The following is a 15,684-nucleotide window of genomic DNA, read 5'->3' as shown; positions in this document are numbered from 1 at the left end:
AATACAGATCAGCAGGTACCAGAAGGTAAGAAAAGTTGCTTTTGCATAATATTAAGAAACAAAACGCCAGATAATATGTCTTACCTTATCACACACCATAATAATACTGGTATGTTGAAGCACAGTACAATCCATCAAACGTTGCGGCTTCATAGCTTACCAAAGTCGTACTAAAACATTTTGATAGATTTTTGTGCGCCGTGTGTAATGTTCTATATTTTCAATGGAACATATAAAATGTTGGTGTTGTTTACTTGAGTCATACTGTCATCATACTGCAGTCTACACGTATCTCTTATTACAGTTAAAGTTAAAGTACCAATGACTGTCACACACACACAATAGGTGTGGCGAAATTATTCCCTGCACTGGTCACACTTATCATTACACCATGTACCAAATAAAATTGTTTCGAGGCCGGTAAGCAAAACCAGAAATATTCCGTACATTAGGCGCACTGGGTTATAAGGCGCACTGTCAAGTTTTGAGGGACAAAAAAAAGGGTTTTAAGTGTGCCTTATAGTCCGGAAAATACGGTAATCTAATAATCCATTGTACTTATACAACACATTTATAGACACCCAAAAGCAATGTTCATTTTGTTGACTAATACTTTTCATCTTAGTTATCCTTGACTAAAATGAGACGATAACTAATCAAAACAATTGCACATTGACAAAGACTACGAACACTGATGACTGTTTAGTCAACAAATATAAACGAGACGAAAATGTTGAGAAAAAAGAAATTCAAACATATCTAATTTTGTCTTGTAGATCGGTTGGACCAATTCGGCATGTATCCAATAAGAGTACCGTATTTTTCGGACTATAAGTCGAGGTTTTTTTTCATAGTTTGGCCGTGGGTGCGACGTATACTCCGGAGCGACTTATGTGTGAAATTATTAACACATTATTGTAAAATATCAAATAATATTATTTATCTCATTCGCGTGAGCGACGAAGAAAATGTCCGCAATTGTCACACACACGTCAGCAATCGTCACTCACACGCCAACCAATAAGAATTCGGCGGGGGCGGGTCATGGCAGAAATGCATTGTGGGTTCTGGAATGCTAACTGCTATATGCTATACGCTACTGCCGGAGCTATTAAAATAGATCACAGCAACATTGGCGGTAACTTATAAAAACTGAGAAGGGCTGAACTAAAATGGCACCGAAAAGGAAATCATATACTGCAGATTACAAGCTGGACGTAGTGAAATATGCACCAGAAAACGGCGATCGAGCAGCAGAAAGAATGGACGCTAGCGGCGCATACCAGGAGAGACACCGAGGAGGAAGATTTCATCGGATTTAGTGATCGGGAGTGACAGATTGTTTGGTAAACGTTTAGCATGTTCTATATGTTATAGTTATTTGAATGACTCTTACCATAATATGTTACGTTAACATACCAGGCACGTTCTCAGTTGGTTATTTATGCCTCATATAACACACACTTATTCAGCCTGTTGTTCACTATTCTTTATTTATTTTAAATTGTCTTTCAAATGTCTATTCTTGGTGTTGGATTTTATCAAATAAATTTCCCCCAAAAATGCGACTTATACTCCAGTGCGACGTATATATGTTTTTTTCCTTCTTTATTATGCATTTTCGGCCGGTGCGACGTATACTTCGGAGCGACTTATAGTCCGGAAAATACGTTACGAGGGAGATCCAATCAGATTTTTTTTTTTTTTGTGGAATAGGCAAGATACCATTGGGGAATTTGGATTTTTCACCACCAAAGCAATACTATGCATTTAATAAGAACCATATCATAATATGTGTACACCTGGGAGAGAAAAGAGGACACTTTTCCCTTATGATGCTATGATGCAATCAGCAGGCGAGTCAGCGGGACGTCAACACAATTGAAAGTTTACCAACGCTAATACTTACTACTTTACTGTTACTATATGAACTGCTGGTATGCTTTTCTAACTTTACACACATTTGCTGTGCTAGTTAGGTGACTAATTTTTTTTTTCTAAATGTTGACGTCACACTTAAAGACTAGGGATGTAGCCATAAACGGTAATAATGATCACCGCGATAAAACTCCTGACGGTTAATATTACCGTTTTAAATTAAATGATAAAAAAAAAAACATGATTGATAAATGCTCTTTGACTGGCACTTGCTCGCTAGCTTAAATGTTTGCATGAAAACAATAGACATTAACGTATTTCCCCATTGAAAAACAACCTACCCCAATCCAAACTCATATAAACACATTACTGTCTAATAAAGTAAGCTATTCATTTGTTCTCATTGAACCTACCTCTCTTTAAAACAGAGGGATCGTTCAATTGCTTGTGTTCCGACACGTGACTTCTCCTCAGTCAATGTGTTTTCTTTATTTTCATGACTATTTACATTGTAGATTGTCACTGAAGGCATCACAACTATGAATGAACACATGTGGAGTTATGTACTTAACAAAAAAAAGGTGAAATAACTGAAAACATGTTTTATATTCTAGTTTCTTCAAAATAGCCACCTTTGCTCGGATTACTGCTTTGCACACTCTTGGCATTCTCTCGATGGGCTTCAAAAGGTAGTCACCTGAAATGTTTTTTTTACTTCACAGGGGTCATAGTTTTGATAACTTCAGTGACAATCTACAATGTAAATAGTCATGAAAATAAAGAAAACGCATTGAAATAAGGAGGTGTGTCCAAACTTTTGGCCTGTACTGTATTTTACTATTCAATTAAAATGTACTGTACTTTAGCTGACTAAAATGTTACGAAATTTAGTCGACTAAAATAAAATAAAACTAGATCAATTTAGCTCGGTTGGTAGAGTGGCCGTGCCAGCAACTTGAGGGTTCCAGGTTCGATTTCCGCTTCCGCCATCCTAGTCACTGCCGCTGTGTCCATGGGAAAGACACTTTACCCACCTGCTCCCAGTGCCACCCACACTGGTTTAAATGTAACTTAGATATTTGATTTCACTATGTAAATTGCTTTGAGTCACTTGAGAAAAGCGCTATATAAATATAATTCACTAATTCACAAATGACTAAAGTTTGACTAAAAAACATTTTCTTCAAAAGCCCATTACTAAAATGTATTTAAAAACTGCTGTCAAAACTAACACTGCCCAAAGGATGTTCATAATAAATATAAGCAACACAAAATCATATTCAAAAGTATCAATCCAAACAGAGGTTGCAGTTTTTTCCCCAAAGTAAGAAAATATATCGAGAAATATTCACCTCGTAGATGATTCTCTGGACCAGGTCAAACTCTCCCTCCAGAGAGGAGTCCAGCAGCAGAGCCAGGGGGTTGAACTTCACTCTCATGCTGTGGCTGATTCGTTCCGAGCCGAGCTTGCGCAGGTTTGTCCTCTTCCCCTAAAGACACAACCATAAAACATGGGTACTGCAGCAAGAAAGAAAGCGTCCACTCCACGTCCCGTTCCCTCTCGACTGAGGAAGAGGAGGGATGTGATCTTTTTTTGTTTTGCATTGTTAATCCAAAGCTTTAAGAAACAATTTCACCTCTCGATTACGCAACCCGATTAGGTACAGAGCTCGAGGTGTTTGCCGAGATAAACGGGCCATAACATTGATTTCTAATTGGTCGCCTTTTTTGGGGTAAAACCTACAAGCCTTATTGCAAATCCTCTGACGGTCGGATTAGGCGAACGTGTAAACTACTGGTGTTTATTTTTAAACGCAAAGTCCGCCTTAGTGAATAAGACTGAGTGTGGAAAGTGGGGTGAACATGTACTTAGTCTAAGTAGAATTAGGCCCATTTTACGCAAACAACAATAGCAGTGTTTGATGGGGTTTATCCAATTATGTAACGTGGACCCAGGTCACTATTGTGGATTTGACAATTCATGGCCTGTCCCTGTGGAACCAACATGTGAAGGGATTTAAAAAAAACAGCATTTTTCCATTAGTGCCACTTCATTGGTTTTTCTACACAGCCATAAGTTGTACAGTCTTAGGGCTGGACAATCAATCAAATTTTGAATTCGATTATGGCTTTTCACGATCATAAAAATATCCATCCATCTTCTTCCGCTTATCCGAGGTCGGGTCGCGGGGTCAGCAGCCTAAACAGGGAAGCCCAGACTTCCCTCTCCCCAGCCACTTCGTCCAGCTCTTCCCGGGGGATCCCGAGGCGTTACCAGGCCAGCCGGGAGAGATAGTCTTCCCAACGTGTCCTGGGTCTTCCCCGTGGCCTCCTACCGGTCGGATGTGGCCTCCTACCGGTCGGATGTGCCCTAAACACCTCCCGAGGGAGGCGTTCGGGTGGCATCCTGACCAGATGCCCGAACCACCTCATCTGGCTCCTCTCGATGTGGAGGAGCAGCGGCTTTACGTTGAGCTCCTCCCGGATGGCAGAGCTTCTCACCCTATCTCTAAGGGAGAGCCCCGCCACCCGGCGGAGGAAACTCATTTCGGCCGCTTGTACCCGTGATCTTGTCCTTTCGGTCATAACCCAAAGCTCATGACCATAGGTGAGGATGGAAACGTAGATCGACCGGTAAATTTGAGAACTTTGCCTTCCGGCTCAGCTCCTTCTTCACCACAACGGATCGATACAGCGTTCGCATTACTGAAGACGCCGCACCGATCTACCTGTCGATCTCACAATCCACTCTTCCCTCACTCATGAACAAAACTCCCAGGTGCTTGAACTCCTCCACTTGGGGCAAGATCTCCTCCCCAACCCGGAGATGGCACTCCACCCTTTTTCGGGCGAGAACCATGGACTCGGACTTGGAGGTGCTGATTTTCATCCCAGTCGCTTCACACTCGGCTGCGAACCGATCCAGTGAGAGCTGAAGATCCTGGCCAGATGAAGCCATCAGGACCACATCATCTGCAAAAAGCAGAGACCTAATCCTGCCGCCACCAAACGGGATTCCCTCAACGCCTTGACTGCGCCTAGAAATTCTGTCCATAAAAGTTATGAACATAATCAGTGACAAAGGGCAGCTTTGGCGGAGTCCAACCCTCACTGGAAACGTGTCCGACTTACTGCCGGCAATGCGGACCAAGCTCTGACACTGATCGTACAGGGAGCGGACCGCCACAATCAGACAGTCCGATACCCCATACTCTGAGCACTCCCCACAGGACTTCCCGAGGGACACGGTCGAATGCCTTCTCCAAGTCCACAAAGCACATGTAGATTGGTCGGGCAAACTCCCATGCACCCTCAAGGACCCTGCCGAGAGTATAAAGCTGGTTCACAGTTCCACGACCAGGTCGTGCAATAAATACTCATGTTTACAAATGAACGAATAATTGTGTAAATAATCGTGATAATCAAATAATCACCCGGCCCTCCCAATCAAACTTTGACTGTATTAGAAAGGGCAAAGTGATTCTTACCGGGGGCAAAACGACTTGACCGGTGACCTCTGGCGCTTTCATATTAAAGGTGTCCTCTCCTAAGGTGTCCTGCTCTCCTCCGCTGGGGTACGGCGGCGGTGGGTAAGGGGGGAACTCTTCCAGAAAGCCCTCCGGAGGTGGAGGGGGTATGTTGGGGATGGTGTCCTCCAGACCAGCAGATGGCAGCGGTGGGAAGAGCGCGTCCTCTGGCCTGGGAGCAGGGTGTGATGGAGGAGGAGGGGGGATGATGTCTTCATTGTCAAAAGCAATGATTGTTATAGGTGGTCTGGGTTGTTCTGCTGGGGATGGAACGTGGACATGTTGTCCCTCCCCCAAAACATCTGACTGGTGGTTCTCCGCATCACTCAGAGGTCCTGGAACGTGAGGCCCCACAGATATCTCCCCCTCCTTCTCCGCCTCACCAGGGAAGATGGGAGTCCCCGGTGTGTTCACTGTGGTCTCCATAGCTGCCAGGGTGGTTTTCTGGTAGAGAAGCTTCTGGATGTTTGGCCCAGCAGGTCCCTCAGGTTCCGTAATGGAGCTGCGCTTCTTCAGGGGCCTCGGGGCATTGTAGAGCTTCTTCCTCAGAGCTTCAAGATCTCCATCGCTCTGGTGCCGGTAGGGGTTGGAAATGAAGGGGAGCAGCTTGGTGGGGCTGAGGGGTCGGGGGATGCGCTCCGTCTCTGGTTGAGAGCCCTCAGGTGGACTGGGACCTGTGTAGTTGGCTCCACTGTGGTCCACCTCAGAGTCCAGGCCAGGAGAGCGGCGTTCCATGTAGGGGTTCTCTGGGTGTTGAGATCCTCCGCTGGGTATCACTGGCTTTCCATACACTACAAAAACAAAATTCACATGTTAGGTCATTATACATATCTTCTGGGACTGTCCCAGTCTCCTTGTACTGGGCGGACATTACTACTGCAATTAGAGACATTATCAGAACTGAAAGTATTTCAGATGAAGTCATTTTTGCAGATACTACTGTCTAAAAGGTAAAAAGGTAATATCTAAGAAAAATGTATAAATAAACAACAAACAAATAAATGTTGGATATTTTTACAACCGAAAAATTTATATTCTCACTAGGATATGCCACCAAAAAAAGGAAAAAAGTACTGGAAAATTGGCTGTCGTATCAGAATCTAAAGTAATATAGATATTTTTGTCCTGTCCTATTATAGACACGTGTATATGTACTGTCTGTATGTATATATATATATCAGGGCTGTCAAAAAAAACCTAGTTAACTCGTGTGATTAATCACAAAAAATATTGCATTAATCCTGTATACAGGCAGATTAATCACGCAATTTGTTTTGAGCATGCATGCACATTCACCGCGGATAGTTAACTTAAAGGCTTCGTTGTTTGTTTGTTTGGTTTTATCCCCACCTTCTACCATCCTAGTTACGTCCGTTGTGTCCTTGGGCAAGACACTTCACCCCTTGCTCCTGATGGCTGCTGGTTAGCGCCTTGCATGGCAGTTCCCGCCATCAGTGTTTGAATGTGTGTGTGAATGGGTGAATGTGGAAATACTGTCAAAGCGCTTTGAGTACCTTGAAGGTAGAAAAGCGCTATACAAGTATAACCCATTTATCATTTATCATTTATTATATGGTCAGTGATCAGATCCAATGCATACGTGAGTGAAGACACTTCTACTAGTGGGCTCGTTGGCAAATTTCACTCCAAAATATACCCTGACGGTACTTTAGATAAAACGGTTACCAAGTTTTGCGCAAATAAATTACATGCATTCAAGTAAAACATGACATTCTGACAATTTTGCATTTTCACAATATAGTGTGTGTATTTATATATACATATACATATATATACACACATATACTTATACATATATATACACATTTGTACATACATACACAAATACATATACTGTATAAACACATATATGCATATACGTGTATATATATATATATATATATATATATATATATATATATATATATATATATATATATATATATATATACATATATATACACACATATATATATATATACATATATATACACACATATATATATATATATACATATATATACACACATATATATATATATACATATATATACACACACACACACAGGTAAAAGCCAGTAAATTAGAATATTTTGAAAAACTTGATTTATTTCAGTAATTGCATTCAAAAGGTGTAACTTGTACATTATATTTATTCATTGCACACAGACTGATGCATTCAAATGTTTATTTCATTTAATTTTGATGATTTGAAGTGGCAACAAATGAAAATCCAAAATTCCGTGTGTCACAAAATTAGAATATTACTTAAGGCTAATACAAAAAAGGGATTTTTAGAAATGTTGGCCAACTGAAAAGTATGAAAATGAAAAATATGAGCATGTACAATACTCAATACTTGGTTGGAGCTCCTTTTGCCTCAATTACTGCGTTAATGCGGCGTGGCATGGAGTCGATGAGTTTCTGGCACTGCTCAGGTGTTATGAGAGCCCAGGTTGCTCTGATAGTGGCCTTCAACTCTTCTGCGTTTTTGGGTCTGGCATTCTGCATCTTCCTTTTCACAATACCCCACAGATTTTCTATGGGGCTAAGGTCAGGGGAGTTGGCGGGCCAATTTAGAACAGAAATACCATGGTCCGTAAACCAGGCACGGGTAGATTTTGCGCTGTGTGCAGGCGCCAAGTCCTGTTGGAACTTGAAATCTCCATCTCCATAGAGCAGGTCAGCAACAGGAAGCATGAAGTGCTCTAAAACTTGCTGGTAGACGGCTGCGTTGACCCTGGATCTCAGGAAACAGAGTGGACCGACACCAGCAGATGACATGGCACCCCAAACCATCACTGATGGTGGAAACTTTACACTAGACTTCAGGCAACGTGGATCCTGTGCCTCTCCTGTCTTCCTCCAGACTCTGGGACCTCGATTTCCAAAGGAAATGCAAAATTTGCATGGTTGGGTGATGGTTTGGGGTGCCATGTCATCTGCTGGTGTCGGTCCACTCTGTTTCCTGAGATCCAGGGTCAACGCAGCCGTCTACCAGCAAGTTTTAGAGCACTTCATGCTTCCTGCTGCTGACCTGCTCTATGGAGATGGAGATTTCAAGTTCCAACAGGACTTGGCGCCTGCACACAGCGCAAAATCTACCCGTGCCTGGTTTACGGACCATGGTATTTCTGTTCTAAATTGGCCCGCCAACTCCCCTGACCTTAGCCCCATAGAAAATCTGTGGGGTATTGTGAAAAGGAAGATGCAGAATGCCAGACCCAAAAACGCAGAAGAGTTGAAGGCCACTATCAGAGCAACCTGGGCTCTCATAACACCTGAGCAGTGCCAGAAACTCATCGACTCCATGCCACGCCGCATTAACGCAGTAATTGAGGCAAAAGGAGCTCCAACCAAGTATTGAGTATTGTACATGCTCATATTTTTCATTTTCATACTTTTCAGTTGGCCAACATTTCTAAAAATCCCTTTTTTGTATTAGCCTTAAGTAATATTCTAATTTTGTGACACACGGAATTTTGGATTTTCATTTGTTGCCACTTCAAATCATCAAAATTAAATGAAAAAAACATTTGAATGCATCAGTCTGTGTGCAATGAATAAATATAATGTACAAGTTACACCTTTTGAATGCAATTACTGAAATAAATCAAGTTTTTCAAAATATTCTAATTTACTGGCTTTTACCTGTATATATATATAAACGAATATATACCGTATTTTTCAGATTATAAATCGCTCCGGAGTATAAATCGCACCGGCCGAAAATGTATAATAAAGAAGGGAAAAAACATATATAAGTCGCACTAGAGTATAAGTCGCATTTTTGGGGGAAATTTATTTGATAAAAGCCAACACCAAGAATAGACATTTGAAAGGCAATTTAAAATAAATAAAGAATAGTGAACAACAGGCTGAATAAGTGTACGTTATATGAGGCATAAATAACCAACTGAGAACGTGCCTGGTATGTTAACGTAACATATTATGGTAAGAGTCATTCAAATAACTATAACATATAGAACATGCTATACGTTTACCAAACAATCTGTCACTCCTAATCGCTAAATGAAATCTTCTTCCTCTGTCACTTCTAAACAACTCTACCAACTCCAAAGGTAGACAATGCACCGCTTCGTCTTCTATCGGTACGTCGCTTACGTCAAGAGTCATCGTTAGTTGCAGTTCCAATTATTCCAGCCTTTCTGAATCCGTACAGCGCGGTTTCGGTTGTCACTGAAGCCCATGCTTTGTCGATCCGTGTGTGTGACGATTGCTGATATACGCCTAGTCTCTTACGTGAATGAGATAAATAATATTATTTGATATTTTACGGTAATGTGTTAATAATTTCACATATAAATCGCTCCAGAGTATAAATCGCGACTTATAATCCAAAAAATACGGTATATATACACACACATGTATGCATATACACATGCATAAACGCATATGTGCACGCACACGCACACACACACACACACACACACACACACACACACACACACACACACACACACACACACACACACACACACACACACACACACACACACACACACACACACACACACACAGGACGTCTAACAGTAAACTATGGACTTGAAAAAGGACTTTCAAAAACAATGTTCTCTGCTCAGTATACATTGATGTTACTTCATAAACTGTCTCCCAAAATGTAGTGCAAATCTTTTCAAGCCCTACAATGCCTCTCTCCCCAATGTTATAATCTTTTTATGTCCTTGTTCCCTTCTTTCGCTCTTCTTTTTGTTGTTCTGTATTCTAAAAGCAAAAAAAGTCATTACTGCATGTTGTGTGGCTAAAAAGGCCCTGAATTTGCACAGTTTTTTTCACTCATAGATATTCCAAAATTGCCCCATCTATCTTTTTTGCCGCCTTTGCCTTTTACACATAATATATTGCTGCAAGTGTGTTTGCTTTCACACAGCACGCCACAACTAAATTATTAAATGTGTGATAAAGTGAGCACCAATATGCCCCTTTTCCTTGTCCATGCCCTTGATACAGAACATGCATGAAAACACCAGCTTTTATAGGCTATTTCTGCATGTTAATGCAACTGGATAATCCATGTATAATTGCTGAAGAAGACCTTTAAGCATTAGATGAAGAAACAGTACTTTTAACAACAACGTACGGCGATGAACGAGCAAAGGGGAGTCTCTTACCGCTGACGAAGCCGTTAGTGCGGCTCTGACACCGGCTCAGGGCCCCCTGGATGCCGGCCTGTTGCGTGTACATGGAGTAAATGGAGCTGGCGGCGACGGTCTGCGGCTTGCTCATGTTGTTGTCTTTGGAGGAGGGCAGCTCTGGGGTGAAGGGTCGCACGGCGGCAGCGGGCGGAGTGTCCTGCTTGGAGGGTAAAGGGAGTGTCTGGCTCTGAGAGGGTGGGAGAGGGCTGTGGGCGGCCTGGGGGTGATTGCTGTGAGGCTTGGCTTTAGGAAAGGTGCCCGTGTTCAGACCCGCTTTGCCGTACGGGACAACATTTGGGCCTTTCGGCTTGGTGGGGACAGGCGGCGGGATCTTGACTGGAGCTTTGGGAGCAGACTGAGAGGACAGAAGAGTAAATACTTGTTTATTTGTTGCAGGGATAAGTAAAAAAGGGTTGCTTCTTACCTGAGCGTCCCTGACCAGGTCGTCACTGCTCTGGTTTTTGCGGAGTGAAGCGGCGGGAACTTCCGTTGGCTCAAACATAGAAAACGGACGTACCTTCTTGTCCCTCTTGGGCTCGGTGTCATCTAATCACAGACCACATTGAAACACAATGAAGTTTCAGCGTGACCTGATTTTCTCTTACGGACAAGCACGTCCTGGCTAAATGTGCGTATTTCTTACCTTGGACTTTGTGGGCGTGAGAGGTCATTCGTGGAAGTGTTGAAGCTGGACCATGACCGTTCGTATTGGACTCTGGTTTTGATGACTGGTTCCCTAAAGAATACAGAAGAGACGAGAGGATGAATAAAAAACTGTAAATATCTTTTTGTTTTTGTCCTGGTTGCTTGACTGAGGTCTCAGCATTGACACATAACAGGGATGTCCAAATTGTGGACCGGGAGCAACACATTTTAAATACTATTTAAAAAAATAACATGGAAAAAGTAGAAGAGCGAACACAGGAAATTGAACCAGAAAAAGTTGCTATGTTGACTATAATAACACAAATGTAGGCTGTTTTTTATTAAGCTGTTATTTCTGAAAAATTAATTAACCAAAATCAATAATGTTCTGAATTATTTACCTAATTAGGCTCCAATTACTTCAAATTAAAAATTCCACTTTAAAATACAGATATTTTGTGTTGGCCATATTAAAAAAAGCATATGTTTTTTTTTACAAAAAAGGCATAAAACAAATCCAAAAAAACATGACAAATCAACGAAAACTTATAATCGACAAATAAATGAAGATTATCTAGAGACTTGATTAAGCATTGAAAGTAAAAAAAAATAATAATTATGACTTAAACACTTTTATGAGTAGGCCCTTTTGGATCACTAAGAATTTAAGTGTTTTTTTTATTAAACTGTCATTGCTCAAAAAAAACAAAAAAAAAGAATTCAAATCAATGTTGTTGTGAATTATTGACCTATTTAGGGCTCCAATTACTTTGCATCAAATGTTCCCCATGGAAATATTTTTAAGGGAAAATATGGCATATTTTGTGTTTTTGCCTTAAAAACAAGGTTTTGACAGAAAGGGCATACAACTTAAAAAAACCCCAACATGTTTTCAACTTTATATCAACAGACCTGAAGTTGATCCAAAATAATATAATAATAATAATATATGACTTATTTTTAACATTTTTATGACTGAAACCCTTCAGGTTCCCCAGAACCAAACGTCAGGGAAGCCCTAAAGGTAAAAAAAAATAAAAAAATAAAAAAATAAAAAAATAAATATATATATATATATATATATATATCGAAAACCCTTAAAAATAGCAAAATGGCACTCGCATGATACTTCACCCCTTGCTCCTGATGGCTGCTGGTTAGCGCCTTGCATGGCAGCTCCCGCCATCAGTGTGTGAATGTGTGTGTGAATGGGTGAATGTGGAAATAGTGTCAAAGCGCTTTGCGTACCTTGAAGGTAGAAAAGCGCTATACAAGTATAACCCATTTATCATTTATTTATGATTTGTTTTTGCAACCCTAGTGGAAAAAGTTTGGACACCCCTGACATAGAATGTCCGCAGACTTTCAGACAAACCACACACACACACACATTGCATCTTCACACTTAGCGCCGATAATGCACATCAAAACCCATTTAAAGGGGAAACTGGGAAAAGTGTCACAAAAGAAAAGTCAATATCCAGCAGGACAACAAAGCTAAATAAAAAGAAAAAAGCACAGATACACATCAAACACTTATTGTTTCTACCTTTTCTCTTGGCCCGAAGCTCTTTCAGAGGCTCGAGCAAGAACATGGCCTCTGTGGACGATGCATTTATTAAAGAAATAAATCAAGATAGCCTAAGAGGTTAAAGGGGTCCACAGAAAGTCCAGGTCCCCTCTTGAATAATTTTACAAATAGAACATCCAAGAATCAAAATGCACACAACAAACGGGCTGCTTAGAGAAAAAGAAAAACAACGAAGTGGCTATCAAGGAAAGTAATATACTGTATTTTAAACACATAAATCATTCTTATTGTTTCCCTGGCTTGTCATCTACTTTTTCTAGGTTTTTATTTAAAAAATGTTTAATGTTGCAAACCCCTTGGTAAAGTTTATGGTGATTCCTCAGTTTTTTGGTAGTAAACTTTTCAAAAGGCCAAATTTTTTCCTAAATAAATTACACAAGTGCCTAAAATGACAACTGATAAATGAACATCTAACATCACTTTTACCCTTTGCCAAATCTTGTTGACAAAAACGACGATAAGCATCACACCTTCGTACTTCGCTATGACAGCTTTCTCAGAATGTATTCGTGTTTATCACCTTTTTAGAGGAACTTTATCACCAGACCTATGTAAGCGTCAATATATACCTTGATGTTGCAGAAAAAAGACCATATATTTTTTTAACCGATTTCCGAACTCTAAATGGGTGAATTTTGGCTAATTAAACGCCTTTCTAATATTCGCTCTCGGAGCGATGACGTCACAACGTGACGTCACATCGGGAAGCAATCCGCCATTTTCTCAAACACCGAGTCAAATCAGCTCTGTTATTTTCCGTTTTTTCAACTGTTTTCCGTACCTTGGAGACATCATGCCTCGTCGGTGTGTTGTCGGAAGGTGTAACAACACGAACAGGGACAGATTCAAGTTGCACCAGTGGCCCAAAGATGCGAAAATGGCAAGAAATTGGACGTTTGTTCCGCACACTTTACCGACGAAAGCTATGCTACGACAGAGATGGCAAGAATGTGTGGATATCCTGCGACACTCAAAGCAGATGCATTTCCAACGATAAAGTCAAAGAAATCTGCCGCCAGACCCCCATTGAATCTGCCGGAGTGTGTGAGCAATTCAGGGACAAAGGACCTCGGTAGCACGGCAAGCAATGGCGGCAGTTTGTTCCCGCAGACGAGCGAGCTAAACCCCCTGGATGTCTTGGCTCACACCGTCCCTTATGCCACCGAAGATGATCAAGAGAAGAATATCGACCCTAGCTTCCCTGGCCTGCTGACATCGAAAAAACGGAAAATAACAGAGCTGATTTGACTCGGTGTTTGAGAAAATGGCGGATTGCTTCCCGATGTGACATCACGTTGTGACGTCATCGCTCCGAGAGCGAACATTAGAAAGGCGTTTAATTCGCCAGAATTCACCCATTTAGAGTTCGGAAATCGGTTAAAAAAATATATGGTCTTTTTTCTGCAACATCAAGGTATATATTGACGCTGACATAGGTCTGGTGATAATGTTCCCTAAATAAATAAATTGTGTTAGTATCTTCTTTTAAATATTTAGGATTTTTAATTGATGACCACTTGAGTTTTAAGGAGCACATTCAGTATGCAGTAAAACTGAAACTTTTACTGGGATTTTATTATAGAAACAAGTCTTGCTTTTCTTTTACTGTGAAACAGAAATTGGTGGAGACAACCTTTTTACCTGTTATTGACTATGGAGATGTGTTGTACATGAATGCTACTGCTGGTTGTCTCCACAAGCTGGATAGTGAGTACCACGGGGCACTGAGATTCATCACCAACTGCGCTCCCCTTACTCACCATTGAGTGTTACGCTCAATGGTTAACTGGATATCTTTATGTGCTCGACGCCTCAATCATTGGTATGTGTTCATCTACAAAACCATTCTGGGTATCACTCCATCTTATCTGTCTTGTCTTTTAACAAAGAAACAAGGAAGTCACAATCTTCGTTCAAGGAATGTTCTGCAATTTGTCGTCCCCAAAGTAAGAACTGAACTGGGCAAGAAAGCATTTAGGTTTTCAACACCGAAGGCTTGGAATAATCTACAATCGAATCTTCAACTTCAAACCCTTCTTACATTAAATGAGTTTGAAGCTTCTGTGAAAGGATTGCAGTCTACCTTGTCTGTATGCACATGTGTTATGTGAGCAAGTTTTAATGTTGTAAATTTGATGTTTTATGTGTTGTTTACAGTTTTTAATGTAAGCTTGCTGCTGCCCTCTTGGCATACTTGCCAACCTTGAGACCTCCGATTTCGGGAGGTGGGGGGAGGGGGTGGGGGGTGGGCGTGGTTAAAAGGGGAGGAGTATATTTACAGCTAGAATTCACCAAGTCAAGTATTTCATATATATATATATATATATATATATATATATATATATATATATATATATAAATAAAAGAAATACTTGACGTTCAGTGAATTCTAGCTATATATATATATATATATATATATATATATATATATATATATATATATATATATATATATATATATATATATATAATAAATACTTTAATTTCAGTGTTCATTTATTTACACATATACACACACATAACACTCATCTACTCATTGTTGAGTTAAGGGTTGAATTGTCCATCCTTGTTCTATTCTCTGTCACTATTTTTCGAACCATGCTGAACACCCTGCTGATGATGCATTGATGTGTGGCACGCACAAAAGTGCTTTAATCAAATGCACTAGATAGCAGTATTGTCCTGTTTAAGAGTGTCACAACATTGCTGTTTACGGCAGACGAACTGCTTTACGGTATACAAAAAAGTGAATGCTGTTGTTGTGTGTTGTTGCCACGCTGGGAGGACGTTAATGAAACTGCCTAACAATAAACCCACATAAGAAACCAAGAACTCGCCCTCCATCATTCTATAGTTATAACGTGAT

The 15,684-nt window shown here is 40.6% G+C and overlaps 1 protein-coding gene across 2 annotated transcripts in view; it reads right to left on the bottom strand.

Moving 5' to 3' along the window:
• Nucleotides 1-15,684, bottom strand: part of tp53bp2a (tumor protein p53 binding protein, 2a) — an 81,969-nt gene that overhangs the window by 11,856 nt on the left and 54,429 nt on the right. For both annotated transcript variants that reach the window (XM_061940695.1, XM_061940771.1), the window contains 5 exons: nucleotides 11,226-11,318; nucleotides 11,007-11,128; nucleotides 10,559-10,937; nucleotides 5,367-6,196; nucleotides 3,231-3,368 (listed from right to left, as the gene is read on the bottom strand). In XM_061940695.1, coding sequence (XP_061796679.1) covers nucleotides 3,231-3,368; nucleotides 5,367-6,196; nucleotides 10,559-10,937; nucleotides 11,007-11,128; nucleotides 11,226-11,318 — 1,562 coding nt within the window. The remainder of the gene's footprint in view (nucleotides 1-3,230; nucleotides 3,369-5,366; nucleotides 6,197-10,558; nucleotides 10,938-11,006; nucleotides 11,129-11,225; nucleotides 11,319-15,684) is intronic.

This window comes from Nerophis lumbriciformis, linkage group LG02 (assembly GCF_033978685.3).
Source record: "Nerophis lumbriciformis linkage group LG02, RoL_Nlum_v2.1, whole genome shotgun sequence".
In the NCBI taxonomy this organism is placed as follows: Eukaryota; Metazoa; Chordata; class Actinopteri; order Syngnathiformes; family Syngnathidae; genus Nerophis; species Nerophis lumbriciformis.
Note: the sequence above shows the minus strand (reverse complement) of the source record. Positions and strands in the feature narration are given on the sequence as shown.